Raw genomic sequence first — 27,989 nt, 5'->3', positions numbered from 1 at the left:
CAGCCTTTAACATGCTTGTAGTTTTTCTCTTCTAATCTCAATAAAAGACCCCTCCCCCCCAAAATCTGGCCAAGGAAATTAAGGTTGCTATAGAAACAATCCAAAGGCACACAAATTAGTTAATAGCTTGTGTTCAAAACTGACTTTATACTGGGCATAGAAGCCTGTACCTATAATCTTGGCACCCAGAGGTTGAGGCAGGGGGACCATGAGTTTGAGGATAACATGGCCTTGAACAAGCCTCAAAACAACAACAAAACATTTCTCTCTCTGTGTCTCTCTGTCTGTCTTTCTGTCTGTCTGTCTGTCTGTCTGTCTCTCTCTCTCTCTCTCTCTCTCTCTCTCTCTCTCACACACACACACACAGCAGGGGGTGTTGGGGCTAGGGGGCGGGGAGACCTCACAGAAAACACTAAAGGCTGAATGCCAGGTATTAACCAGGTTCTGGCTGCTTTATTTCCTACAGGTCAGACATGACTTCTTGTCCAGCTGCCAACATACGAGTCGTTCCTTTTTCCTGGTGACATGAAGGACAGATTGTGGCAGGGCACTCCAGTGCTTGACCTCTTTCCCTCACTCAGTTTGCCTGGTGTCCTTGACTAGCCAGGCTCAGGAGGAGTTGCTTGACAAACCCAAAAGGGCAGGGAGCCACCCAACGCAGAGCAGAGTGGGGGCAACAAGAGTGAGAGAGGTGTATGTTACCCAGCTGAGCGAGCCCCTGCAGGTTTTCTTGTGTGGAGGCTGGGGTGGGAGCCCACAGTGGGAACACATGTGACTTCACAGCAAAACACATGGGTGACTTCCCTCCCACACCAGGCCTGAGACGCTGGATGGGCAGAAAGCACCTAATTCCTGCGTTGCCCAGGGATCTGGCACATTGGCACATTTAACTGTTGTAGACACAGAAGGAGCTGGGCCTTCTTCGATACAGGATTGCCTTGGGATCAGCAAAGATGCAAAAAGTGCAGACCCCTCAGACATCTGTTTTGAAGGTCCTGAAGACTGGATGTGGCAGCTCACACTAATAATCTCAGGATCCAGGAAGTACAGATAGGTGTGCCAACTCCACTCTCAGACATACACGCCCACTGGCTGGTCTTCAGAAAATAAGGTCTGGAATTCAGGTAACAAGGCTCCAGACCAATGACATTCAAAGTCACAATCAGATTTCTCTGGAAGAAGCTGTGCTCTGTGGCACCCTCAATTCACTCCTCTAAGTCAAATTTCAAAGCAGCGCCATCAAGGCCCGATGGTACCATTTGCTTTCTTCTTGTCTTCCCAGTCACAGAGGTTGGGAGTCTAAAATGAGAGGATCCCTCTGAGCCATTCACGAGCAACACGAACAATACGTTGAGATTCCCATTTCAAGACAGATAATGTAGTGCCCATCGCATAATCAGAGACCAGGGCACACCAAGAGCGATGGCTGCAGGAAAGAAAACTCCCAGAAACCATGGAGCAGGCAACAGGCACAGGAAATGTCACCAGGAAACTGGGGCATTTTACTAAGAGACACTCTCAGACTGAAAACTACAGTAAGCACAGTTAAACAGGTTTAACAACAGACAGGTCCCTATGGTCATCCTTGCTCTCTCTGGTCAGCCCTGCTCACTCTGCCCCAAAGATTTATTTATTATTATATATAATACACTGCAGCTGTCTTCAGACATACCAGAAGAGGGTGTCAGATCTCATTACAGGTGGTTGCGAACCTTGTGGTTGCTGGGATTTGAACTCAGGACCTTCAGAAAGCAGTCAGTGCTCTTAACTGCTAAACCATCTCACCAGCCCCTGAAAATTATTCTTAAAAAATTCAAATATGCTGGGCAGTGGGCACGCCTTTAATCTCAGTACTTGGGAGGTAGAGGCAGGCAGATTTCTGAGTTTGAGGACAGCCTGGTCTACAGACTGAGTTCCAGTACAGCCAGGGCTACACAGAGAAACCCTGTCTCAAAAAACAAACAAACAAAATGTCACTATTTGGAGACAGGATTATTTGGTGGAAATTAAGATACACGGAGGTCACTGACGCAGTATAGAACTTGCTATGTATGGTTCAGGATACCCTCAAGTTCCCAATCCTCCTGTCTCAGCATCCTCAATTCAGGGATCACAGGTGTGCACCATCATGCCCAGTACTAACATACTTAAGGAAGAGGATGTCAGGGTCTGGAGAGATGGCTTAACAGTTGTCTGCTATGAGCAGACACCATAACCAAGGCAACTCTTATAAAGGACAACATTTAATTGGGGCTGGCTTACAGGTTCAGAGGTTCAGTCCATTATCATCAAGGCAGGAGCATGGTAACATCCAGGCAGGCATGGTGCAGGAGGAACTGAGAGTTCTACACCTTCATCTGAAGGCCACTAAGAGAAGACTGGCTTCCATGTGGTAGCTGGGAGAAGGGTCTCATTGCCCACCCCCCAGTGACACACTTCCTCCAATAAGGCCACATCTCCTTTCCTGGGCCAAGCATATTCAAGCCACCACAACAGCTCAAAGCACTTTCTGCTCTTCCAGAGGACTCAGGTTCCATTCTCAGAACCATCATGGAGGGTCACAACTGCCTGTAACTGCCGACTTGCTTCTGGCCTCAATGGGCACTTCATGAACGCAGCACATACAACATGCGCAGCCAAAGCACTGCACATACAATAAGGTAAATCTAGGAAGAAAGAAAAGAAACAAAGGAAGAAAGGAGTTAAGACAGTCACATACAGACCGGTATTGTTCAAGGATGTTGAGAGGAGAACCTGTTCACATGTCAAGGGGAGAGCTTCAGGAGAGATCCTGACTCTGGGATCCTGGACTTCTATGAGAAAATTAATTCCTGCTTTTTAACTTACCATGCCTCCTGTGGTATCTGTTAGGATAGCTCAAATAACCCCCTCTGCTTTTGTTTTTGTTTTTTCCAAGAAAGCATTTCTCTGTGTAACCCTGGCTATCCTGGAACTTGCTCTGTAGACCAGGCTGGCCTTAAACTCGCAGACATCTGCCTTCCTCTGCCTCCCCAGTGCTGGGATAAAAGATATGGGGGGCCACCACCACCCATCAATAACTGCCTGGTAATAATTGCTCTCTTAAAGAGAAGGGAAATGTTACATTGTATCACAAGTTCATTGTTGTTTTAGACTTCCATCTATTTTTTTTAGCCAATATTGAAAAGCGAATAAGCCTTCCTGTGGCATCCAGTAAGACTTCTCAACAAGAGAAATAACTTGTATGTCCACATTAGTCTCCTCCTCCCCCCTCCTCCTTCTCCTCCGAAGGCAGCTGAATGGTTGTTGAGTCTCCTGCATTCTGAATGCTGTGACTACTGATAACCCACAAAGAGCTCAAAGCTCATCCACGGAGAGCAGTGCCCGCCACACAGCACACATGTATTTGTCTGTTCTGTTGTATTGACCAAGTGCAAATTGATCTTTTGGGCACATTGTTGAAATGAATAAAAACGCAATCCTCAAGTCATCCTCGGAGGCCGTTTGGTGGGTATGATGGAGTTCCATCACTTGAGGAGGGGCCTGGTACCCAAGGAGCGCTTGGCTGCAGGACCCATCACTTCCATTTAGCACTGCTGCTTCTATTTCCTAGTAGTGAGTAATGATTAAATAGATGTCAATTCTCCTGAAATCTCTTGAAACAGCTGATTTTTTTCTTTTCCCCCTCCGTTGGTCGCTTCCAAACACACACACTCCCTAGGAACCGCTTCCAAACTTAAGTTACAGAGAGGCTGTTTGGCCCTCATTGACTGTTGTCGGGAAGCAGTAGTTTCCTGCCACATGGGGTGAGCTCCCCAAAGGAGCTTGGAAGATCAATATTGGTTTCCTTGGAACGAGAACAGAAGCCACGGCCTTGTGCCCATCCCAAAGGGGCCAGCCTCTCACTACCGCTTTCCTCTGGTCTTTGAGGCAAGTTTCGAAAAAACACAATGCCGGGTGCTGCCCATGAGGCGAGGGGCCTTCTCTCTTCCTCCCTGGAATATCTGGCCTCAGGGAACATCTGTCTAAGCCTGGAAAGCCACCTGCCAGAGGGAAAGAAATGGTCAGGAATTCAGAAACCAGACATCGGCTGCCTACCCTTCAGCAGGGACAGCCTCGGAGAGACCCAGAAGGGACACCCAAGGATCCCTGGGAGAGCTACAAGAGGTAGGAGAAAGGAATTGAGTGCTAAAGCACAAGACAAGATGTCAAGGGAGCAGATGACCATTGAGACGGGGTGTGCCCAGAGGACATTAATAGTAAGCATCTGGCAGGATGGGAAGATGGACAGGAGTAGAGGCGGAGACAGGAGGGCAACTGGGTCTGGAGCAGTAGCTGAGGAAAGTGACCAAGAACACACCTCAGCCTCAGACTCCATGCCCAATGTTGGATTCCAGAGTCCTCTCTAGATCCAACAAGAGTTTGTCTCAAAATAAGGCCATTTCCCAGGTACTAGGGGTTAGAGTGCACATACCTGTTTGACATGGGACTGGCTATAGGGAAGAAAATGAATTGAGGTTTGGTTCCTATGCAGCTGCCTCGGGAGACTCTTTGGACCACCTACTAAGCCTTCATGCATCCTTCTCCCACGCATCCATCACACCATTGATGAGGGCGTGGCATGTGATGAACATTACCCTTGGCACCAAGAGCAGACACCCTGCCCTTATAGATCCACATTCCATCATGGACAGATGAAACAGACCAACACAGGCAGGTCCAGCGCCAAATGTCATGGGAAAGTCTCGTGAGGCTAGGGAGGAGACAGGGTGTGCAAGCATGGAGCCTAGGGATGTCTTGTCGGAGAGATGACACCTGAGTCAACACCTGAAGGACGTGGCCTCAACGGGTGACAGAAGATGCATTCTATGTATAAGTCACAGTCAGCACAAAGAGGGATGGATGGGCCTGTCAAGTGCAGCAAACAGTCAGGAGGGCAGGTTTGACCTCCACAAAGGCTGCTTAGAGAAACCAGCTGTAGCAAACGTCTTGTGGAATGGAACCTAGGGGACGTCTGTGTGAGCATCCAGTTACCCTGTCCCCTACAGTTCTTAGACAGCATGTGCTACTGCCAGCTGTGATCTGTGCGTGCCACTAGCCTTGGTGTTGTGCATTGTTTTTAAGGTTTATTTTATGTGTATGTGATAATGAGTGCCTACATGTATGTGCGTTTGGTACCCATCAAGACCAGAAGAGGGCAGCAGATCCCCTGGAAGTGGAGTAACAGGTAATTGTGAACTTGTGTGAGTGCTGGGAATTGAACTTGGGTCTTCTGCAAGAGCAGAAGTACTCTTAACCAACGAGCCCTCAATGTCACATTTTTAAAAAACGGGTTCTATCTGTAGTGCCTGCCCCCCCCCCAAGAGGCTCTGCTAACACTGTGGTACAAGGCTCTTCATCATTTGTGTTCTTAGTGCAGACTCTCCAGTGTGGCTAGGGTCCTAGTTAAACAGACACAAATAGGTAGATCCAAGGACATGGGAATTGTCTTCCAAGCATTGGCCCTGTTCTGACTTCTAGGGCCAGTAGAGGGTTAACCCCTCCTGATCTGCTAAACTAGCTAACCCTTCTCAGGATAGGTAGAAGTCCACAGCAAGCTGCAGCATTCTGAGCGGGCTATGACAGAAGTCAGGAGCAGAGTGGGGGGCAGAGCTGGTCAGGGGTCAGATGATGTTTAAATCAGAGGACAGCCAGGGTCTCTATATAGAAAGGGGAGGTGCCGGTGGGTAGAAGGGCAGAGGTAGGACTGAGGGCAGTTGAGGGGTGGATAGAGGTTTTCGGGGGGTGGGGGAGTCTGCTGGATGTGACAAGTGAGAAATGCTCCCTCTTCGTGGTTCCATTGCTTCAAGGGAGCCCATAGTGGAACGGAGAGCGTCACATTTGGGGAGAAAAGAGAAACTCGCCATTATGAAAAGTGGGTTTGCACGGAATTCTGGTCCAGGAAGAGACAGGCAGTCAGGATTTAAAGAGTATCCCATCAGTCTCTGCTGCGGTGCATCTTTAGTGATGCGTTCCTTGGCTACCTGAGGAGGGAACTGGTCCCATTTCTGAGACCATATGGTTTCTTACCACTGAAGTGCCTGCCCCCAGATGCCCTTGACCCTTGATGCCCCATTCAGACTCTCTACATCGGGCCGAGTTCAGGACACTTGTCATGGGAGCAGGATCGGGATGCGGTGCTGGAAGAACTGGCTTCAAGAGTTGGGCAAAAGTGGTTCCCGAAGAGGCCAGGCACAGTCTGCTGGGAGAACCACAGCTGCCTGGGAAACCTTGGAGAGGCCTCCGCAGGAATGGGTGGTGCCTTTGAGGGGCGCGTCTCTTTGAGGCGGAGCTTTGGGGGAAGCAGGAGTGGTCTGGGAGGACGAGGCGTGCCTGGGGCGGGGTTCTGCCGCCCTGGATCGAGCTACAGTCCAGCACCGGCCTGCAGAGGCGGCTCCGGAGGGGCGGGGCGGCTCCTCCCTCGGGTCCGCTGCGAGCCCGCGCCTCCCAATTCCCGGAGCCGAGGAGGGCTCGCGGCGGCCGCTCCGCTGGGCTCCAGGTTGGGCTGCTGGGCGCTGGGCCAGGGCGGGCGGGAGCGGGGCGAGGGCTTGCGCGGAGGGCGGCGGCCTGGGCTCGCCGAGCCATGGCGGCCCCGGAGCCGGCGCCGAGGAGAGGCCGGGAGCGCGAGCGGGAGGACGAGAGCGAGGACGAGAGCGACATCCTGGAGGAGAGCCCGTGTGGCCGCTGGCAGAAGCGGCGGGAGCAGGTGGGCACGGGTGCGGGTGACGCCGCCGTCCCGTAGCCTAAGGATAGAAGCCATGGGATCCGTGGGGCCGAGCCAGTATGAGGGTCTCCCCGGACGCCCTGGCCTCTGGAGGCCCTCGGATCCCTTTGGCCCCAAGCCCTGGTGAGAAACCCCCATTCCTTGAACACCGGTGTCATACTGGGACCACCTCCACGTGCCTCTTGGATCCCTACTACCGCTCTGGGGATCTCCCCAACCTCTAAAACCTGCGTACCTTCTGGCCCAGCCCCTGGACACCACCCTTCTCCCCCTGGGTTCTTGATTCCCAGCCTTACCTCCTCAGCCCTCCCACTGAGCTGGGCAAGGCTAGCAGCACATTCACGGCTGGGGGAAGGTTGTGGCGGAGACCACGTCCACACCCTGGGTCTATTCGTATCAGGACACACATTCTTCCCACCTAGGTGAACCAAGGGAACATGCCCGGGATCCAGAGCACCTTTCTGGCCATGGACACGGAGGAGGGTGTAGAAGTGGTGTGGAACGAACTTCACTTCGGGGATAGGAAGGCCTTTGCGGCCCATGAGGTGAGGCCTGTCTATACCCGCTTTGCCCCATACCGTTGATTGGCCCCACAACCATCCTCTTTCCCCAGGAGAAGATCCAGACCATGTTTGAGCAGCTGGCGCTGGTGGACCATCCCAACATCGTCAAGCTGCACAAGTATTGGCTGGACGCCTCTGAGGCCCGCGCGAGGGTGAGCTAGGGGCGGGTGAAGGGCGGAGTGAAGCCACAGGCTGGGTGGGGCAGCATGGAGACCCACCCGCAACGGCGGAGCCCGCCTGCCCGCAGGTCATCTTCATCACAGAATACGTGTCGTCTGGCAGCCTCAAGCAGTTCCTCAAAAAGACCAAGAAGAACCACAAGGCCATGAACGCCCGGGTATGGGGAGTGGGCTGGGGACTGGAGGGAGTCCAGCAGAACTTAGGGACAGTAGTGGGGCGGGGGACTCCGAAAAACCTCGGTTCAGGAGTGGGGTAGCGGGCGGGCTCCGCAGGCTCAGCAGCCTTTTGGTGCCCACCCGACGGAGTCGTGCGTCCGCTGCCAGGCCTGGAAGCGCTGGTGTACGCAGATCCTGTCTGCACTCAGGTGAGAGCCTGGCCTTGCCCACGCGCTTGCCCCCTGCTCTGCACCTTTCCGCTGCTCTCTGACCCGGTTCTTCCTGCCTCTCATCCTCTATGCTTGCAGTTTTTTGCACGCCTGCAGTCCCCCCATCATCCACGGGAACCTGACGAGCGACACCATCTTCATTCAGCACAATGGCCTCATCAAGATCGGCTCCGGTGCTGGCGAGGCGGGGCAGGGGGCAGGGGGCAGGGGTGGGGAACCTGCGGGAGCCCTGGACAGAGACTGCCCAGTCTCCCCGCCCAACTGACATCCTGTCTTTCTCTCTGCGTTGGCTGTTGCAGTGTGGTACCGCATCTTCTCCAATGGTGTGTGGGGTCTCTGGGGGTGTGGGGACCATGGAGAAACTTGTCTGTTTAGCTCCACCCTTTTCCTCAGCACTTCCTGATGATCTCCGGAGCCCTATTCGAGCTGAACGGGAAGAACTCCGAAACCTGCACTTTTTCCCACCAGAGTATGGCGGTGAGTCCCTGAGCTGCTCTCAGGCATCTGACGGGCTAGCACATCAGAACTGACCAACGCTGTCTTGCTTCTCCCATTTCAGAAGTCAATGATGGGACTGCTGTGGACATCTTCTCCTTCGGGATGTGTGCACTGGAGGTACTGTCCACTCTCCTCATAGCCCCTGCTCCAGGGTCTACGCCATCCCACCAATTCCAATTTGTCCCTGCACCCAGATGGCTGTACTCGAGATCCAAGCCAACGGGGATACCAGAGTCACAGAAGAGGCCATCGCTCGAGCCAGGCACTCACTGAGTGACCCCAACATGCGGGTGAGCAGCTTACCTTGCCCCTCTGGGGCTGGCTGCAGGTGCTTCAGCTTACCCTTGAAGTGCTCTAGGCAGGCCAGAGGGGCAGCCTGGTCGGTAAATCTGAGAGGGGCAGCCTGGTCAGTACATCTGAGAGTGTAGCAGGAGGACTAAGGCCCACCTGAAAGGAAGACTCTTCCAGAAGCTCACAGACTCCACAAGGGTGAATGGAAGTAGGCATACGTGTTTGGAGCCCAAGGCTTGCCTGTCCTCAAGTGTCCAGAATCAGATCTTGAGCTGCTAATGGGATGACTTCTCTGCTCATTCATACAGGAAGGCTCTTTCAGCATCCCTGAGGTGGGAGGATGTGGTGATTGGACCGGTGGGGTCTAGAGTCTTGAAGGACCTCCTCTAGAGCGAGGACTTTTCCAGCTATCACCTGTCTTTCTTGTTTACAACCTAGGAATTCATCCTCTCCTGCCTGGCCCGGGACCCTGCCCGCCGACCCTCAGCCCACAACCTCCTCTTCCACCGAGTGCTCTTTGAGGTGCACTCGCTGAAGCTGCTGGCAGCTCACTGCTTCATCCAGCACCAGTGTGAGGGGCAGAAGGGCCGGGGTGGGTCAGGATCCTGGGGTCAGGTAGTGGAAGGGTCTTTGCAGGACCCTTAGGTTGGGTCCATCCCCATGAGCACTTGTGTCGTTCACAGACCTCATGCCTGAGAATGTGGTAGAGGAAAAGACCAAGGCCATGGACCTCCATGCAGTTTTGGCTGAGATGCCGCAGCCCCATGGACCCCCAATGCAGTGGCGGTGAGTAGTGGCCAAACGGAGCCTCCCTTCCTAGCTGCTTGGCTAGGCTTTGCCCTGACATCTCTCATGTACCTTCCACACCATTCTAGGTACTCAGAGGTCTCCTTCTTGGAGCTGGACAAATTCCTAGAGGATGTCAGGTGAGAGCTGGCATGAGACTGAAGAAAAAGCACTATCAGGCCTGAGCCCCCACCTAGCTACCCACCCCCTTGTCTATCCCCAGGAACGGGATCTATCCACTGATGAACTTTGCGGCTGCTCGGCCCTTGGGGCTTCCCCGTGTGTTGGCCCCACCCCCAGAGGAAGCCCAAAAGGCCAAAACTCCAACGCCAGAACCCTTTGACTCGGAGACCAGGAAGGTGAGTCCCACCTCCTGCTGTACTGTGCTGTCTCTAGGAGTTGACCACAATCAGGGAATGGAAATGGATGCCTTTCTCTGGGGACCCGCCTCTCCCCATCCCCGTTCTCCCCCAGGCTGCCAGAGACCAAATCCAAGCTGACCCCTTTGTGGAAGCTGGAACCGGACCGACACAATCATTTCCCCAGAGGCTTCTTGCTTTTACAGTCCTTCCCCCATCCGGTTGCATGCTCTCTTCCAGAGGCTTTGGCTACGTCTGTTCCCCGTCTGGATCCAGAGCCATTGCTCCGGTCTCCCTTCTCATAGCTTCCTTCGTTCCTCAATACACCCTAAATTCAATTGCCAGTAGTCTACATGGCCTGCCCAGAGAACTAGTGGAAATCAGCCTAAGCCCCAGCCTCCTGTCCTCCTCCTGGTGGCACCTTGGTTTTCTGTACAGTCACACCCTGCGGGGCACAGCGTTTCTTTGCTTTCCACGGTTCTCTTTCTGTTTCTGTCTCTCTGCCTCCCCCATCCCCTCTCTGGCATTGTATTCATCATTCAGGACCCAAACCGAAGGCTGTCTTGGAAGCTTCCCTAATACTCAGGGCTGGTGCAGTAAGACGTGCTTTTCCGACTTCCCTTGGAGACCATTTACCATCTTTGGGTCTCTGCTGCTCCTTCTGGGCTCCTCTGTAAAGCCGTGCTCTGTGGCTAATACACCTTCCCTGCCCACAGGTGGTCCAGATGCAGTGCAACCTGGAAAGAAGCGAGGACAAGGCTCGGTGGCACGTGAGCAAGGGGCCTGGTTGAGACTAGGGAAGATGGGGACCAATCAACTCTGGCGCCGCTCTGACCACGCCCTTCCGTCTGCAGCTTACTCTGCTCTTGGTGCTTGAGGACCGGCTACATCGGCAGCTGACCTATGATCTGCTCCCAAGTAGGCTGGTAGTGGGGTCAGGTGGTGGGCTGAGGCTCAGGCACTGGCTAGTGCCATGACTCATTTGTCCTGTGTTCTCTCTTCAGCGGACAGTGCCCAGGACCTCGCTGCTGAACTAGTGCATTATGGCTTCCTGCACGAGGTGGGCGGGTGCGCTTTGGGTGTGGAAAGGTGCAGGGTCTGCCGAGCTGCCCGGTACTACCATGCTTCCCTACTCATCCACTGCAGGATGACAGGACAAAGCTAGCAGCCTTTCTGGAGACCACTTTTCTCAAGTACCGAGGGACGCAAGCGTGACCTTCCCAGTCCTGACGGCCCAGCAGAGATACAGGGGCTCAGGGTTGTCCACTTGGCAAAGAGCCCCCACACTGCTCAAAGCTGCCTTCTGCCTGTGTTCCCTGGAACTGAACACAGGCCCTGCTAGTGAAGACACCCCCACCCCCCAGCTTTCTGCAGCAGTGTGGGACCCTGGGGTGGTGATGGAGCCCTGAGCCTGGACGAGAGTGGATACAGGTCAGTTAGGGGAACCGCTCCATCTGGTACTAGACAACAGCCATGCCTTCAGGTGGCATAGAAACCTAGGGAAGGAGCCTGAACTCAGGTGTCACAGTGCTGGGCATCAGGCAGACCAGACCTGACCTGATTGGAGAACTGTAGACTAGATAGCTTGGAGTTGAACCCATGGCCAGGGAATTCCTTGGTCCTGCTCAGACCAGTCCTGATCCCTTGCAGACCTGCCTTGAGCCCTCTTTCTGATCTTCCACACTCTTGAGACCAGGACCTGTGTCCTCCCCAAAGCCCTTGGGAAGGATCTTTCTATTCATCATCCCTCTGGCCTAGGGGCTCAGGGGTCAGGCATCCTCCACATTCCCTCCCTGGGGAAGTTGTGTGTTTGAGTTGAGGATGTGGGTTCCTGGCTCCCTCTTTCTCCCCAGCCCAACTTGTCTCTTTCTTACTGGTTTCAAAGTCCTGATGAACGCTTCCCCTCAGAGCCACCCTGGTTTCCTTGGTTCTTGAACTGCCTCTCTCCCAACTTCAAACCAGGTCTTAAACGTTTTTTAAATGCATATATAAATGTAATGCAGTCACGGTCCTTTTTAAACACTTTGTGTATGAAACCAGGAAAGCTCACTATTGTATTAGGAATAGTTCCACATTGCTGCTGTTAACAGATATCATAAACCCAGTGGTTTGAGACGACACACACACACACACACACACACACACACAGAGAGAGAGAGAGTTCTGTACATCAAGTGTGATCCAGGCTCTCACTAGATTAATACCCAGGCTAAGTTCCTTTCTGGAAGCTGGGACTTACCTCCTGCTCCTTCAAGCTATTGGCAGAACTCACTTCCCTGCAATGGTAAGGCAGAAATCCCTATTTTCTCAACAGCTGCCAACTAAGAACCCCTCTCAGCTTCTAGAGGCCACCAACTTTTCTTAGTTCTTCTTTCTCCCCCCTCAAGACCAGCAGCGTCAAGTTGAATCTTTGTCCTGGGCTAGCTGACTGGCTTGCCACTGCTGGGAAGAGTTGGGGCCTTTTGTGAGTAGGTTGGACCCACCAGGATAACCGAGGATGATCCCCTTCTCAGGGTCTATAGATGAACCACACCTGCGCAGTTCCTTCTGCTGTCATCCTGGGCTTTGGTGCTTGGAGAACAGCCGTGGGCGGTGGGTGTTGTTACTGTGGTACCTACCATGCCATCTTAACCGAAACCAAGACCTAAAATAAAACAGATTTGTCATGGGACATCTAATAAATTAAATGAACTCTGATTATGCATGGTCTGACATAGTTTATTTTTAAAATCCACAACAGACTGTACAGGTAATTAAACTGAATTTGAAAACATCAGTGATGTACTTTTTTGGTTTGTTTTTTTTTTATTTTTTTTTTATTTTTTTCTTTTCTGCCTCTGTGTAGCCCTGGCTGTCCTGGAACTCACTTTGGAAACAAGGCTGACCTCAAACGCAGACATCTGCCTGCCTCTGCCTCCCAAGTGCTGGGATTAAAGCCATGCGTCACCATCTGGCTGTTCAGCTTATCTTTCGAGATACAGTTTTGCTATTCAGTTCTGCTTGCCTAGAATTCAGTATCCATAGCAGGCTGGTGCTGTGATTATAGGTGTGAACCATCATGCCTTACAGCAAACATACTGTTTTAAAAGTTGGCTTGCCAGGCAGGGTCAATAGTGAATAGCAAATGCAATCTACCCTGATTTTACAAAAATTCAAATCTCTTAGCCTCAGCCTATGTATTAGTCAGGGTTCTCTAGAGTCACAGAACTTACTGAATGTCTCTATACAGTAAGGGAATTTATTGTAATGAGTTATAGCCTGTAGCCCCAACTAACCCAACAATGGTCAGCTGTGAATGGGAAATCCAAAAATCTAGTAGTTGCTCAGACCCACAAGAAGGCTACTAGTTTCAGCTAGTCTTTGGTATAAACTGGAGTCCTGAAAAAGTAGGCTCTAACAGATGTGCTGGCCTTACTTTGTCCCAGGCTGGCCTTGAACTCAGAGATCTGCTTGTCTCAGTCTCCTAGGATTAAAGGCTACCTTACCTGGACCTAAGCTTTCCATGGTCACTATGCCTCAACTTGCATGTCAGGGTCCAGTCGGAAGCCTGTATTTTCCAGCCTCAAGATCTGGATCACAGGTGTACCCTCCTTTTCTGGATTGGAGTTCATTCCAAGCTGACAACCAGGAATAGTCATCACAGCCAGAAACTCACTACATAGACCAGGCTTGCTTCACTTTCACATGATGCTGGAATTAAAGGCATGTGCCACCGTGCCCCCACAAGCGCGCTTTTAGTCCTGTTTACTGGTTTTTCCATGGTGCCCCCACATGGCAGTCTGTAGGGCTAATCACCTGCCCACTCTCTGCCCCAGCATCACCCCACTTTGATGGGCATCGGTGATGAGTATTACAGTTCCATCAGCGTAGGTTTTAGCAGAGGACAACGTGTCCTACACTATATTTTCCGTATTGCACAATTTTTTGTTTTCTCTGAAGTTAATAATTTTCCTTTTTAGTTCTTTTAAATGGGGTGTGTGTGTGTGTGTGTGTGTGTGTGTGTGTGTGTGTGGTGGTGGTTGTGGTGTGTGCCATAGCTTACAAGGAGGTCATACAGCAACCTGTACCTGTAGGAGTTAGTTTTTTTTTTTTTCTTCCCACCATTTGGGCTCAAGGGGTTGAACTCAGATTATCAGGCTTGGTGGCAAGTCCCCCTTAACTGCTGAGCCACTCCCCAGCTCTGCTCCTTACTTTCTGTTTGCCATTAATTCATCTGTGGGCTCCTCTCAATATTTAGGACCAAGCCCAACTGACTACCCTTCTCTTGCTGGATCTCCACTGAGTGAGCCTGCTGCCTCTTCCTGTGTTGTGGTTCAGTCCTCAGTGTGGGCTGCCCTGCACCAGGATCTGTCCGCATGCCTCTCTCTCCTCTCCGGGACCCATGCATTCCTCTTCACTTACCCCCACTTGAAGCTTCCCAGAGAAGAATGGATGAGAAATTATGGAATCTTTGCCTGTTTATCCTTATTCGAATCTTAGACGTGTGAAACTGTGAGAAGTTTGTTTAGCTGAAAGCATTCTCTCCTCAGGACTTAAGGGTGTCATGTTACATTCTTCTAGTTCCAGGAATTGCCATGCTTCGGAATTCTGACCTTTTGTGTAAGAGCTCTTCTGTTTCTCCTCATTCTTTCTTTGCCTAGTGTTTTGGAAATTATCAGTGACCTGCTACAGTAAAAAAAAAAAAAAAAGAAAAAGATGACATTTTCTTGAATTGTTCATTGATTTCTCTCCTGTCTCCTAGATAAATTATTGAGATGTTGAATTTGTATTTTCTATTGTTTTACATTTGTTTACCAGGTGGTTATGGGTAAGCACGGGCAGGAGCTAGCTGCTCTGAGAGGGCTCAAGGGCAGAGTGAAGACTTTTTTCTTTTCTTTTTTTAATTTAATTTTGTTTTGCTTTCAATCACAGTTTCCTCTTCCACCCCTCCCAGCTCCCCCTCCCCCATCACACCCACTCTCCTGTTTTCCTTTAGATAAGAGCAGGCCGCCCAGGGATCTCAGCCCAACACAGCATAACAAGATGTGACAAACCCTCATATCAGGGCTGGATGAGGCAACCCAGGAGGTGAAAAGGGGTCCCAAGAGCGGGCAAAAGAGTCAGAGACACCCCCATTCCCATGGTTAGGAGTCCCATAAAACACCAAGCTAACAACCATAATATTTATGCAGAGGAGCTAGCATAGGCCCTGTGAGGCCAGCTTAGCTGATTCTGTGGTTACAAATCTCCAATTTTAGGCTCCGTTTGGCTGTGGGTCTCCGCATCTGTTCCATCAGCTGCTGGCAGGGGTACATAGAATCACACTGGAGGCAGAGACAGGTGGATCTGAAAGTTTAAGGCCAACCTGATCTTTTTTTTTTTTTTTTTTTTTTTTTTTTTCTGAGACAGGATCTCCCTATATAGTCATGACTATCTTGGAATTTGCTTGGAACTCAGTGGAAAGGTAGACCAGCAGGGCCTCCAACTCACAGAGATCCACCTTGCCCATGCTTGGAACAGGCACTCAGAAGCAGTGCTTGTTAAAAACCATTGACTCTTCACTTTTGACTCACAAGATACCTAAAGCAGCCAAATACTGTCATCATGCAGTCTGATCTCTGGCTAGTTCTAGAGAAGACAGATTCAACATTTCAGAGTTTTTATCAGCTTACCAAAGATTTTTCTGAAAAGCAAGGTCCATCACTATCAGAGGGTGGTGCCTGGGGTTCCCCCTGGTGGTGGTGGTGAGACCCAGCCCACTCAACATCCTGTGTGTGTGTGTGTGTGTGTGTGTGTGTGTGTGTGTGTATTTTCAGAGTCTCTAGTGGGCCCATCTAATTCTAATTCTTGAAGAATATTGGCCAATGTGATTATCGCTTGTTTTCTTGAAACTTTCAACTTTATGGGTTTTCTGTTTTGTGTTTTGAGACAGGATCTCTCTATGTAGTCTTGGCAGTTGCTTGGAACTACTTGGAAAGGTAGACCAGGTTGGCTTCCAATTCACAGAGCTTCTCCTTGCCCCTGCCTCTGGAGTGCTGGGATCACAGGTATATGCCACCACACATAGCTCAACTTTATTTTTCAACTTATCGAATCGCTCATTTGCAGATTTTGTTTTGTTTTTTTTTGGGGGGGGGGTGTTTTTCCAGACAAGAGTTTCTCTGTGTAGCCCTGGCTGTCCTGAACTATGTAGACCAGGCTGGCCTCGAACTCAGAAATCTGCCTCTGCCTCCCAAGTGCTGGGATTAAAGGAGTGCACCACCAACACCTGGCCGTTTTAATTTTTCTCTTTTTTAAATGGGGAAATCTAAGTTCATGATCTTTATTTTCTTGTTTGGGGGATGCAACATCTTTAGGTATCTTCCATTTCCTTTGTTGTCTTGGTTTCTTTTCATGCTCTTCTGCTTGGTGATTCTGGCTGGCCACTTTTGCTTAAGAGTGAGATGCTAAGCTGGGTCTCAGCGCTTCGTTCCCAGGAGGAGCTAATCTCCAGGCACTGTTGGCAGAGCCAGAACGACTAGTAACCTGTATTAGGGATAGAAGTCTGGAGGCACCTACTTTTTTTTTTTTTTTTTTTAAACTATCTGCACATTTTCGGAGAATTCAAGACACAAGCATCACACACCAGCCTGCTAAGGCCCTCCCCTGGCTCCCCAGCATTCCACTTCTCTGCCCACTTAGGTTTGCTTTCAGTAGAGCTTTTTCCTGTTTAAAGGGGGTACCGAGGGGGAGGAAAATATTCTGCCATGTTTTGCTAAAGATCTCTATATTAAAGTCTGAAAACCCGAGGGGTGGAAAACGAGAATGGCTATCCGGTGGAGTTTGAAGGTGCCTGAGCTTACAGATGTGGTTGGTGCCTTGCAGGCAGCCTTACGGCCACAAAGCCCAGATGAACTACATATTTACACATAGCTCAGGACTTGGGGACTAACGTACACATTTATGCCCACAGGACAATAACCACAGGACAGGCTGGGGAGCCATCTTTTGGGGGCCATCTTCGTGTCAACGGCTATTTTCTCACTAGGAAAGAGACCATATTTCAAAATGAATGAGGATTCCTGACTTTAGATGGACAATGCAAAGGACGATGCATCAGTCTTTTTGTCTTCTGTCTCCGCAGTCTACGAGCTTTCAGCGAGTGGACTCAACTAAAATAGGGTGGTAGGAAAAGAGGCAGACGGAACTGACTCAAAAATGTCGACCCCCCCCCCCCCCGACCAGGGGAGGGCTCTCCGGGTCGCCACTCCAAAACCCCGGCCCGCCCCGTCCTCCTCCGGTACATTAACGGCCTGCTCCGCCCCGGAAATGCGTTTCGGTCTCCGCTCTCGTAGCTATGCCGTACGTCGCGAGATTTCCGCGTCCGACGCCCAGATCGCGCGAGACTGCGGAGGGAGCTGATGCTTGTGGCGCGCGCGGCGGCCGCGACGGACGCAAGATGGCGACGGCGACTATAGCTCTCGTAAGTGAGTCCCTCGCGGCCAGGGGGCGGCCCTCAGCTCGGAGGAGTGAGTCGTCGGCTGGGACAGGGTGCGGAGGGGACCCTGGGTGCGCAGCGGCCCGACCCGGACCTCGTACGGACTTTACCGTGGTCCCCGGCACGCGGGGCGGAGGCGGAGCGGGAGCGCGCGGCTGCGGCCACGGCTGGGGCTCGACTGCAGCTTCCGGCTCGAGGACTCCAGTTTCCGGCAGCTGGGCGGGGTGGGCCGGCCGCGGAGCTGCCCTGCTGGATCCCCGCGGGGCGGTCCTGTCTGCCGAGACTGGGCGACAACTGTCTAGGCGTCCGGTGGCATTAGGGTGTCCTGGTGCCTGCTCCAGACCCGCGCGGCTACGCCCCGTGTTGGGGACGCGGAAGGGGCGGACCCGTTAGCATTTGCTCTGCGCCATGGTGCAGAGACGAGGGTTTCCCGTTCCGTTAACACGCAGGAGGGGAAGAGCATCTCTCCCAACCCCCATTCCCCTCCACACCTTTCAAACAGCCATTCTGTCACTGCCTCTGTGGGGAACCCGACAGCCGGTGCCTGCCTCGGTCACTGGTCCGGGTGGGCATCATAAGACTTTGCTAACCCCCTTGTCTTGGGCTGGACGCTCCAAGGGCTGAACTTGGTTCTGCCCTAGTCAGTCGGGAATGTTCCTTGAATGGCTACCACCAGGAGTTCCTTCAGGGACTATTTATCTCTTGGACCTAACCCCACTGCAATCCAGACTTTTGTTAGCCGCCACCCTCACTCAGAGGGGATGAAGCAAGGGCTGAGACCACTTAAGCCCTAGGTGCCTGGAGGCCAGCCGTAGGGTAGGGTCGAGTAGAGTACACACAGGCTGCCATTCCTCAGCCTTAGCTGGGAACTGCACCTTCATAATGGGAGAGGGGCACTTGCTCCAGCTTGTGAGGGGTGGATCTAGTATGTCTTGCTCACATCAGGGCTAACTTCAAAAGAAAAAAAAAAAAATTCCTGCTTCCGCTGCTTGACGCTATTGGTGTAAATGGTCTTTTCGGAAAGACAACCAGAGAGTTGAGGAGTTGATGACTGCCCTTAGGTGGCTGTCAGATGATAGAAGAAAGGGTGAGGGCAGAGTATAAAATACTTTAAACAGCACTGGAGGAGAGTGGATGCCTCATTTCTGGGTAGCCCCTGTTGTTCATGCAGACTGAAAGGTTAGCGCGATGCTAGACAGATAGTGTCATTATTGAGATGGTCTCGAGCAGTAAGTCTCACCACTGAAGCCGTCTTTGCCAGCATTTGACCACAAGGCCCCCGAGAATTGTCTCTCTCTCTCTCTCTCTCTCTCTCTCTCTTTCTCTTGTTTTGCTGCATCCACAGTGCTCAGTACAAGCCTGGCTACCCAGGAAGTAGCACTACACCCTGTGAAGGGACCTGAACAGATGGAAGACAGCGTCCTTCAGCCAGTCCTATTCTTGGGGTCTGGCACTGCTCTCAATGGTACTAATGTTGCTAGAACCTGTGGCTTACTTTCCATATGCAGACTTAAGGGACTTCATGGAAATTGATTCCATAAATCTTCGCTGCTGCCTGAGAAATAGGCCATGCCCCTGCACAGGAAGAGCCTCAGGACTAGATTTTAGGTGATTTGCTCAGGGTATTTAATATGTTGTGTAATGGAAATAACTCTTTATTCTGAGCTGGTGAAGGGCAGAGCTTGGCTTGCGTACCTGAGACACTCAGCAGCAAATAAATCCCTCAAGGGACCTCCCCCTCTCTGGATGCACCATGGCTGAGGTACACATTAGTGACCAGCTGTGATAACAAGTGATAGTTTCTCTAGGCTCTCCCAGTGACTGGTTAGAACAGAATTTTAGACTCTGTATGGGAGAACTTTCTGCGGAGGTAAATGGGCTAAATTGGGTGGTTTGTCCACAAGTGAGTGCTCTCTGGGATTGTGCGTATGCATTGCATTGTGTGCTGCTTTCAGCACTATTCCTGTCCCTGGGAGACTCATTTGGAGAGGCAGGAAGTTATGAGTGTGCCCCAGGGTCACCATTCTCACTGGTGTCTGGCTGGTGCCTGAGGCATGCTTTTACAGTGGGTGTTGAGAAGCAGCCTCTGTTGAGTGGATGCCTGTACCACTGGAGTCACTACTTTAGTGTTCTCTGGGATATCATTTCTGAGTCACAATGGAGCAAAGACAGTAGTACACACTCAGGTTGGTAGCACCAGGAGGAGCTCTGTGTATAGGCTGTGTCAGCCATAGTTCCCAGTTCCATCACAAGGTCTTCACAGAGCATTATGTTATGCTGCTGCCAGTTCCGCCTTCAGTAGCCTGATGACCTGAGAGACTTTGTCCAAATTGCCAGCATTTGGCTTTGTTTCTAAGAATGGACACAACCATCTTTTGATACTTGTGGAGCATGTAATTTAGCTGATGGTAGGGTAAGCACAGTCTTCTGTTACTACAGTCTTCTGAGAAGTTGGGGTAGGTTTTAGGGCCTCCATCACATCACCCCACTATTTACCTACCTCTACCTGGGGTCTAGCCGGTGGCAGGGACCACACCACAGGATGCTAAGAGCTCCATCTCCTGAGGGCTGCCTTGGGACAAGGGACTCTGTCCCTTCTGATGGTGAGAGCCAAACTCTCAGCTGCCATCCTAGGACAGTTTTTCACGCTATCTGCTGGGTGAGGGAGGCCAGGGTTTGCCCAGAGCTCATGGAATTACTGGACTAAATGTTGAGCTAAGAGGCCTAGCCCAAGTGATGGAAGAAATGTTCCTGCTTCCTTGGGAAGGATGGGAGGACACAGCCAGCTGGTCATCTAATCTGGCTCAGTCTGTCAGACTCTGGCGGCTTTCTTTGGCCTTGGGCTAGAACTGCTTGCTTCTGTCCTTTTCTTCTTGTCCCTTGCTGGGAGACTGTCTACATGGGCCTGGCCCAGCTGCTGCTCTGCTTTCTGTTGGTACCCTGGGAAGCTGTGTATGTGCTGGCAGGCTAAGGGCAGTACAAGGTGGGAGTGATTCTGAGACTAAATACTCAGTGAACCTTCTTAAGCCCTTGCCCAGCTTCCCTTATTCTAGATGGGAAGGCAACCTTCAAAAGAGGAGAGGGACTGGGTGATAGAGTGTATGACTATTTATATTTCCTTCCTGCCTGCAGCAGGTCAATGGCCAACAAGGAGGAGGGTCGGAGCCAGCAGCAGCGGCTGCAGCGGCGGCGGCGGCAGTGGTGGCAGCAGGAGACAAATGGAAACCTCCACAGGTATTAACCTTAAACATGATTTTCCCTCGCCTGCCTGCCTGCGAATGGCAGTGCTGTGTCTAGAACTAGAAATAGGGATTTCCATTTTAGCTCTTTGTTTTCATGTAAGTAAAACAGCAAAATGACATGTCAAAAGCACATGTGTGTTAGACACCCCCTCTCCCCCTGCCATGCTTCTCTGGAGTTATGGGTGGGCATGGATGGATTTGTTCTCTAGTTACTGGCCCATGGGAGTAAATCTTCTGGGGCGTGAAGCTGGGCTCTGTTGTTGCTAGGCGATAGATTCTTTATTCCCACCTCCACAAGAGTCCCAGAAGGTTTCAACAAGATACTGTGGTGGCCTCTGGCTAGGCCCTCTAGGCACTGGTGTGTGTGTGTGTAGGGGGTTGCAGACAGAGATATTGGTATGCATCAGTGGATCTTGGGAAGTTGTGGGGGCTGAAGCTCTGTCCTGACTGGCCGGCCAGTGTGCTGTTGGTTGGTGGGAGAAGGGCCTTTTGTTCACCAAGACAAAGAAGAGATTGAAAAGTTTCTAGGGGGCTGAGAAGAACTGGCATTGATTTCCATGGTGACAGCCTACTCTAGTGTCACAGTCTTATAGGCTTGGGGCCAGCTGAGAGGGCAGAGGACAAATCTAGTATGAGCCAGACTGCAGCCCTTGGTCCCATCCTTTGGCAGCTCTTGAAGGACTGTAGGGTCTTGGGACTTTAAGGCTTTCTTGAGACTGCCCCAGAGGGCCCCTATAAGCGTCTTACCTTTTGACCGTTGAACAGAAACTCAGCATTCTGGCATCCATGATGGGGTCCCTGGAGTTTGAGTCAGTCAGACCTGGCCTGTCTTCTTTGTGTTTTAGTCTTTGGCTGTTACTTCTATGCTGAGGGCCTTCTTTTTTCTGCTGTTGGTCTCAAAGGTTGTATCTTAACGCCTAGAAGAGTAACCAGAGGTATTTTGCAAGACTATTTACATAGGCTGGCTCTGTCCATCCCTCCCAGGGTCTGCTGGCTCTGACATTATCCCTTCTCTGTTTACATGATTGTGTTCCTCTCCTGCAAACAACTTGGAAATGGCTTTGGTAGGAACTTCAGCACAATTCTAGTAGTGTTCAGGTGTCAAGCTCTCCCCGATGGCCAGCACTGCCTGTTCTGCATAAATTTGGTTAGGGTGCTGCTTGGTTAATGGAAGTAGGCTGTAGCCCTTTATAGGGCTCATGAACTGAGGAGTAACACCCACCCTCTAGTAGGTATGTTTTGAAGAATGTCTTCAGGCCTGAAATGGGCATTGTTGGAGGGAAGGTCCCTTGCCTCCTTACTTGTTCTGGGGTGGTCTGAGGCCCTGGCAAGGCCTGTTGAGGAAACTAAGAGGCTAGGGTGCCTGGTAGCCTATGAGTAATGAGTCTTTGGTCCTGGTTCTGTTTTCTGGGCTCTGGAGGACAATAAAGGTTGGCTGTTCTCCAAGACTCTGGGATCAAATTGTCAACAGAGGCAGGCAGACTGCTCTCCTGTTCATGAAGAGGCCATTGTGTTGTCCTACAGGGCACCTGCCTGGTTTAATGTGTCCCATCCACAAGTCATGTCTGACGAAGGCCTGAGTGGGTATAGCAATGTCTGAAGGGAAGGCCTGCATTCTAACCAGGCAGGAGATAGTTTGTATTGGGGCTTCTCTTTTGCTTTAATTTTAGAGTCTAGGGATAAATGGCTTATGGGGTTTCTGGGACCACATGAGAAATGTTGAGTTTGCTGCTGAACAACTCCCCTGTTTCCTACTTCAGGGCACAGAATCCATCAAGATGGAAAATGGACAAAGCACAGGCACCAAGCTGGGGCTGCCTCCCCTGACGCCCGAGCAGCAGGAGGCCCTCCAGAAGGTGAGAGTGCATCTCCTGGGCACAGCTACTTAACCAGGGTTGGAAAGGCAGGCCATCCCCCTGCAGGCTGGGCCCCCCAGTGCTCCTCACTGCCATCTCTTGCAGGCCAAGAAATATGCAATGGAGCAGAGCATCAAGAGTGTGCTGGTGAAACAGACCATCGCGCACCAGCAGCAGCAGCTCACCAACCTGCAGGTGAGCCCTACCACCCTCCTGCACACCACAGCCACTGTCTTGGGGCTGGCTCTGCTGGAGGCCCTTCTGCCCAGCCTGGGCCAGGAAGCCTCCACTGCCCCTCCCCACTACCTCCACCATCTCCTCCTCTTCTCTGCCTCCTCCTGTGCCTGTGGCCGACTGCCCCCAGAAGGTGTTATCACTCTCAGACTCTCAAGATTCATTCTCTGGACCACCAGGGTCCTCTCTGAGGCATGATTGGCCTGGCCTTTCCTCTGGTTGCTTGATAAGGCCCCTTCTCCACCCCCTTCCCACTCCTTCTCTGTAGCTCTGCCCAATTCTCCTTCTTGGTCTTCCCATTAGTGCCTCTGGGTCTTACCACACCCTTGTCACCCAGGCTGTGTATAGCCAAGATGGCAGCATATAGATTGTGATCCTCCCTGCCCCCATGGTCAGGCCTTTATCCCTGGGGCCCTTGATTGAAGGGGCAGTCTAGGGGTATGCTCCACTGGGCCCTACTCTAAGCTGGAGGCTGTGATATCTATGGGAAGAAGCCTATGTAAAGCTGACAGGTTCCTGGGCCTTGAGCCTTCCCCACCCCCAGGTCCAACCCTCAGACATTCATACTGGCTGTTCACTGTGCTCTGTCCATCCCTCTCCTACCTCCCTTCCTTCTGCCCTCGCCGGTCCTGCTGCAAAGGCTGTGGGGCGGGCCACCTGGGGCTCTGAAGCCCCCCTGGGCAGGTGCCAGTGACCAGCCAGAGTGGCCAGCAGTGTGGGAAGGCAGGCGGGCCTCCCTGGCAGGGCGGGGACTCCGCGCCTTGCTGCTGTCTGCGTGAGGTGTTGACAAGAGCGGGAGACTGCTCGGCTCCAACAGACTGAACTCTGTCTTTACTGTCTTTCAGATGGCAGCAGTGACAATGGGCTTTGGAGATCCTCTCTCACCTTTGCAATCGGTCAATAGAAATGCTCACTTCTTCTGGGGCTCATGTCCTTAGTCAGGGCTAGAGGGGGGCAGTGCAGCCCACTGCTGGGGACCTTGCTCCCCTGGCCGGCCCTGCCCGCCAGCTCTGGACGAGCACAGCAGAGCGCCAGGCATGGTGGGGCCAGTGGTGTGGGCACTCACCCCGGGACCGCCCCTGGGGAGGCCTCCATCTGCTCTGAGGGCCCACCTTAAAACTAACCGGCCAGGTAACTGCGGAGGGCAGCCGCGGCAGCCAGCCAGGGAGGGTAGCTGCCAATGCCAGGCTCATCTGTGCCTTGCCACCCCATGTGGGGGATGTACCTGTGGGCCTCCAGCTCCGACAGTCTCCAGGCTGCCCAGGCTCTTGGGTTGGGGTCAAGCTCCTTGATAAGAGAGGGGTCCTAACTGTGGCCCCATCATGCTCTGGAGGGAGGATGGATGGATGGGCTGGGGGCTGGGGGCCTGAGTGAGCAAGAGAGGGAAGGGCAAATAATAACTTGGGTCATAGACCTAGCTCTCAGTGAGGGGTAGAGGCCACATGGCCATGGCTGCATTAAGCAGAGGCGTCTGGGAAGGAGATGGCTCTTCCTTGCCCAGAGGCAAGTTGAAGTAGCCAGGCCCTATCCTGGGAGATCCTGTGGGAAAGACATGACCCTTTCTCTGGGGTGTCCACTTGGAGGCCACCCCTGGATGAGTTGCCTTCACATTTGAGACATACTCTGTTTACTCTGGAAAGCATGTCTGAAAAGAAGCTGTTGACCCTCTGTAGAGTCCTGGGAGATATGGTCAGAGAGGCCTGTAGTTGGGTAGTCTCACCATGAAAGGGAGACTTGGCACTCTCTTGTCAAACTGTGACCTGAAGGACAGATGTGGCTTCATGTCTGTGTGGGCCTTAGAGAAGGGGTAGCTCTACCATTGGGGCCCTTCATCTGGACAGTAGCCTGAGGCTTGTTAGCAGCAAGTTTGAGGGAATGGTCCCAAATTCAGGGAATTTCTAATGTGAGGAAAGATAGGCCCCACCTGGATGAGTTGTGTTGGTGGACCTTTAAGTCCTCTCTTAGGGAGACTGGGCTGTACTAGGCCTTCTAATGTCTGAAGAAGTAAATTGCCACTGGGACCTTTGTTAGGGTGAGAGGAGCCCTTGTTTGTGTTAAGGAGGAAGGCCCTGGCCCATGGGGCCATACCTGCGGCCCATTATTTCTGGCTCTAGAACCCCTTGCCTGGCATATCTATGAAGTGTTGGAAGGAACCTTTCCCAGGGCATGGGTGGTCCCTCGTTACAGTGGCCCAGCTCACTGCTAGTCCTGCCAGCTTCCCAGCCCTAAGGATCCCCGAGGCTTCTTCATTGGGTTCTCTGCTGCCTTGTGATGCTCTTCCCTGGGCCAGCTCTTGTGGCTACAGTCATGTGCTCCCAGCAGCTCTTTTTTGTGGGAGGTGTTGGGATGGGGGAAGTATAGAGCACACTGAGTCCTCACCTGTGTCTCCCTGCATGAGCACTTGCTCCTTGTTCTCTCCAGAGAGCCCCTTTCTGGGCTCCCAAATTCCTTCCCTGGGATCTCTTCTGGGCAGTGGCTGCCCTGTCTTCTGCCACCCTCTCTTCTGGCCTCCATGCCAGTAGGTGTGTCTGGCTTGGACAGCTCCTCCTTCCCTCTTCTGTCCCAATACTTGGCTGGACTAGTGGGAGGATCTCCCAGCCCAGCCCAGGTACCTGGCCTCCAGACTACAGAAGTGGGCTGGATTACAGGTCATTCAGCCTTGCCTTCTGACCACCCGTCAGCTCTGCTGCCAAAGTCTGTCTGGGACCTGGGCGGGCTGGGTACTTCCATGTCCTGCCGTTGGGCCTGGCCTTCCTTGGGGTGGGGTCCTGCTGACCCCTAAACCCTGGCTGCAAGGGCCCAGCCTGCACCTCACTGCTGCGTGGGGAGTCCTTCCCACGGCAGAGCTGGGCGGGTGGGCCAGGATGGGAGAGGGTTGCTGAGTCTCCCACTTTCCTGACAAGCCAGTGGCTCTCTCCTTCTGTCCTGCTGCAGATGGCAGCTCAACGGCAGCGGGCACTGGCTATCATGTGCCGGGTCTATGTGGGCTCCATCTACTATGAGCTGGGAGAAGACACTATTCGCCAGGCCTTTGCTCCCTTTGGCCCCATCAAGAGCATTGATATGTCCTGGGACTCCGTTACCATGAAGCATAAGGTAAGCAGATGAGAGCTACCCTGGGGCTCTAGCTTGCCCTCTGTCTGCTTTCCTTGCCTTCTAACACCTTCCTGTATTCAGGGCTTTGCCTTCGTGGAGTACGAGGTCCCAGAAGCTGCGCAGCTCGCTTTGGAGCAGATGAACTCTGTGATGCTTGGGGGCAGGAACATCAAGGTAAGGACAAGAAAGTTTGGTCTTAGCCGGGCAGTGGTGGCACACGCCTTTAATCTCAGCACTTGGGAGGCAGAGGCAGGCGGATTTCTGAGTTTGAGGCCAGCCTGGTCTACAAGTGAGTTCCAGGACAGCCAGGGCTAGACAGAGAAACCCTGTCTTGAAAAACCAAAAAAAGAAAAAAAGTTTGGTCTTGGACCTAGAATAATTGTTCCGTGAAGTTACATACATACAAGCAGTCACCACAGGCCTAGGCTGATGTTTCTTCTTGACCTTCTTCAGGTGGGAAGACCCAGCAACATTGGACAAGCCCAACCCATCATAGATCAGCTGGCTGAGGAAGCTAGGGCTTTCAACCGAATATATGTGGCCTCTGTACATCAAGACCTGTCTGATGATGACATCAAGAGTGTATTTGAAGCCTTTGGCAAGATCAAGTCTTGTACGCTGGCCCGGGACCCCACAACTGGCAAGCACAAGGGCTATGGTTTTATCGGTGAGTTTGGGAAGGGCCAAGGAGAAGAGGGAGCCCGCCTCTTACTGGGGCTGGCTTTTCTCACTGCTCATCCTGCCCTGCAGAATATGAGAAGGCCCAGTCGTCCCAGGATGCTGTGTCCTCCATGAACCTCTTTGATCTGGGTGGCCAGTACTTGAGGGTGGGCAAGGCCGTCACACCCCCCATGCCCCTGCTAACACCTGCCACGCCTGGAGGTCTCCCGCCTGCTGCTGCTGTGGCCGCAGCTGCAGCCACGGCCAAGATTACAGCTCAGGTGAGAGCTGGTGCAGTGATGAGTGTGGACAGTGGGTGGACAGACCCACTCAGCCTTTGGGAACTGGCTCTTAGATGGTTTGGGTGGGAACAAAGAACTGACTGTGAGAACAGACTAGAAACTGACTCTGCTTGTCTTTTGGTTGCAGGAAGCAGTGGCTGGAGCAGCAGTGCTGGGTACTTTAGCCACACCAGGACTAGTGTCCCCAGCACTGACACTGGCCCAGCCCTTAGGGGCCCTACCCCAGGCTGTCATGGCTGCCCAGGCCCCTGGAGTCATCACAGGTGAGTCTGAGTTGATCAGGTTCTCTTCCATTCCTTTCCCCTCTCCTCTAGGGTCTGTCTTCAGCTTCCCAACCCATACTTACTTCGGTGTAATCCCTTGAATCCAGGACAGGCTGGCTATCGCCAACCATCTCTTTACTCTTTCCCAAACAGGAGAGTGTATGTGTGGCTATTAAACTCGGTTGGTTTTGCTGCAGGTGTGACACCAGCCCGCCCTCCTATTCCGGTCACCATCCCCTCTGTGGGAGTAGTGAACCCCATTCTCGCCAGCCCGCCAACGTTGGGTCTGTTGGAGCCCAAGAAGGAGAAGGAAGAGGAGGAGCTGTTTCCTGAGTCAGAACGGCCAGAGATGTTGAGTGAGCAGGAGCACATGAGCATCTCGGGCAGCAGTGCTCGCCACATGGTCATGCAAAAGCTACTCAGAAAACAGGAGGTAAGTAGGTGGGCTCGTGCCAGGCCCGCTCTCGGCGGTATGAATGTGAAGTAGTGGGTGATAGGTCGCAGCATTCAGGTGTCTTTCCCACAGTCACAGCAGTCAATTGTCTTTCCTACAGTCTACAGTGATGGTTCTCCGAAACATGGTGGACCCCAAGGACATCGATGACGACCTGGAGGGAGAGGTGACAGAGGAGTGTGGCAAATTTGGTGCTGTGAACCGGGTCATTATCTATCAAGAAAAACAGGGCGAAGAGGAAGATGCAGAAATCATCGTCAAGATTTTTGTGGAATTCTCCATGGCCTCAGAGACTCACAAGGCCATCCAGGCCCTCAATGGGCGCTGGTTTGGTGGTCGCAAGGTGGTGGCTGAAGTGTATGACCAGGAGCGTTTTGATAACAGCGACCTCTCCGCGTGACTTTGGCCTCATTTCCTGGACTTGCACTTGCCCCTTCCTTCCTTTGGGTTTTGTAAAGTGTTAACCGTGGTGTGTCCCTGGGACCAGGCACTCTGCCCAACCCACCCTGTAGTGTACATAAAGATGCAGATACCACTGGCCCTGAAGTCCCTGTGTCTGAAATTGGTCCTGTGACCCAAGCTGGTTGTGTGTGGAATGTCTTATCAGGGTTCCAAGGCACCA

The 27,989-nt window shown here is 52.4% G+C and overlaps 2 protein-coding genes and 2 long non-coding RNA genes across 13 annotated transcripts; 2 read left to right on the top strand and 2 right to left on the bottom strand.

Moving 5' to 3' along the window:
• Nucleotides 1-424: 424 nt before the first annotated feature.
• Nucleotides 425-7,390, bottom strand: Gm41349. 3 transcript variants are annotated; one of them, XR_003951571.1, is made up of 4 exons: nucleotides 7,039-7,390; nucleotides 6,049-6,761; nucleotides 2,263-2,666; nucleotides 425-1,299 (listed from the first exon to the last, which is right to left on the bottom strand). It is a non-coding gene; the product is annotated as a predicted gene, 41349 (long non-coding RNA). The 3 variants fall into 3 exon arrangements; XR_003951570.1 differs by having other exon boundaries at nucleotides 2,263-4,022; nucleotides 7,039-7,169; XR_003951569.1 differs by having other exon boundaries at nucleotides 2,263-6,761; nucleotides 7,039-7,169.
• Nrbp2 (nuclear receptor binding protein 2) lies at nucleotides 6,405-12,580 on the top strand. The gene is made up of 18 exons (NM_001358359.1): nucleotides 6,405-6,724; nucleotides 7,165-7,287; nucleotides 7,356-7,457; nucleotides 7,553-7,642; nucleotides 7,809-7,849; nucleotides 7,949-8,043; nucleotides 8,170-8,193; nucleotides 8,264-8,347; nucleotides 8,430-8,485; nucleotides 8,563-8,658; nucleotides 9,098-9,230; nucleotides 9,343-9,445; nucleotides 9,535-9,585; nucleotides 9,669-9,804; nucleotides 10,521-10,574; nucleotides 10,659-10,722; nucleotides 10,809-10,864; nucleotides 10,951-12,580. The coding sequence occupies exons 1-18, from the start codon at nucleotides 6,602-6,604 to the stop codon at nucleotides 11,017-11,019; spliced, it is 1,500 nt and encodes a 499-aa protein (NP_001345288.1). The 5' UTR covers nucleotides 6,405-6,601; the 3' UTR covers nucleotides 11,020-12,580.
• Gm48952 lies at nucleotides 12,505-15,569 on the bottom strand. The gene is made up of 2 exons (XR_003951572.1): nucleotides 15,456-15,569; nucleotides 12,505-14,469 (listed from the first exon to the last, which is right to left on the bottom strand). It is a non-coding gene; the product is annotated as a predicted gene, 48952 (long non-coding RNA).
• Nucleotides 15,558-27,913, top strand: Puf60 (poly-U binding splicing factor 60). 8 transcript variants are annotated; one of them, XM_030248718.1, is made up of 13 exons: nucleotides 15,558-15,830; nucleotides 16,736-17,245; nucleotides 20,393-20,494; nucleotides 22,263-22,358; nucleotides 22,464-22,553; nucleotides 23,438-23,488; nucleotides 25,527-25,688; nucleotides 25,770-25,862; nucleotides 26,142-26,355; nucleotides 26,439-26,629; nucleotides 26,778-26,913; nucleotides 27,111-27,346; nucleotides 27,468-27,907. In XM_030248718.1, exons 2-13 carry the CDS (start codon nucleotides 17,120-17,122, stop codon nucleotides 27,765-27,767), a joined length of 1,797 nt encoding a protein of 598 aa, XP_030104578.1. In that variant the 5' UTR covers nucleotides 15,558-15,830; nucleotides 16,736-17,119; the 3' UTR covers nucleotides 27,768-27,907. The 8 variants fall into 8 exon arrangements, with proteins under 8 accessions (XP_030104578.1, NP_001343558.1, NP_082640.2 ...); NM_001356629.1 differs by lacking the exon at nucleotides 15,558-15,830 and adding an exon at nucleotides 18,606-18,725 and having other exon boundaries at nucleotides 17,149-17,245; nucleotides 27,468-27,913; NM_028364.2 differs by lacking the exon at nucleotides 15,558-15,830 and having other exon boundaries at nucleotides 17,149-17,245; nucleotides 27,468-27,913.
• The last annotated feature ends 76 nt before the right edge of the window (nucleotides 27,914-27,989 follow it).

The sequence above is a fragment of the Mus musculus genome, chromosome 15, assembly GCF_000001635.26.
Source record: "Mus musculus strain C57BL/6J chromosome 15, GRCm38.p6 C57BL/6J".
Lineage (NCBI taxonomy): Eukaryota > Metazoa > Chordata > Mammalia > Rodentia > Muridae > Mus > Mus musculus.
This window is presented reverse-complemented; position numbering and strand designations above follow the sequence as displayed.

What these genes read in the sequence shown, in the direction of transcription:
- Puf60 (XM_030248718.1), top strand. Translation starts at nt 17,120, where the DNA reads ATGCCGTACGTCGCGAGATTTCCGCGTCCGACGCCCAGATCGCGCGAG. An exon ending in AGCAGCTCACCAACCTGCAG is followed by an intron (nt 22,554 to 23,437) that starts GTGAGCCCTACC and finishes ACTGTCTTTCAG; the next exon opens with ATGGCAGCAGTGACAATGGG. An exon ending in CTCTCTCACCTTTGCAATCG is followed by an intron (nt 23,489 to 25,526) that starts GTCAATAGAAAT and finishes GTCCTGCTGCAG; the next exon opens with ATGGCAGCTCAACGGCAGCG.
- Nrbp2 (NM_001358359.1), top strand. Translation starts at nt 6,602, where the DNA reads ATGGCGGCCCCGGAGCCGGCGCCGAGGAGAGGCCGGGAGCGCGAGCGG. An exon ending in CAGATCCTGTCTGCACTCAG is followed by an intron (nt 7,850 to 7,948) that starts GTGAGAGCCTGG and finishes CTATGCTTGCAG; the next exon opens with TTTTTTGCACGCCTGCAGTC. An exon ending in GTACCGCATCTTCTCCAATG is followed by an intron (nt 8,194 to 8,263) that starts GTGTGTGGGGTC and finishes CCTTTTCCTCAG; the next exon opens with CACTTCCTGATGATCTCCGG.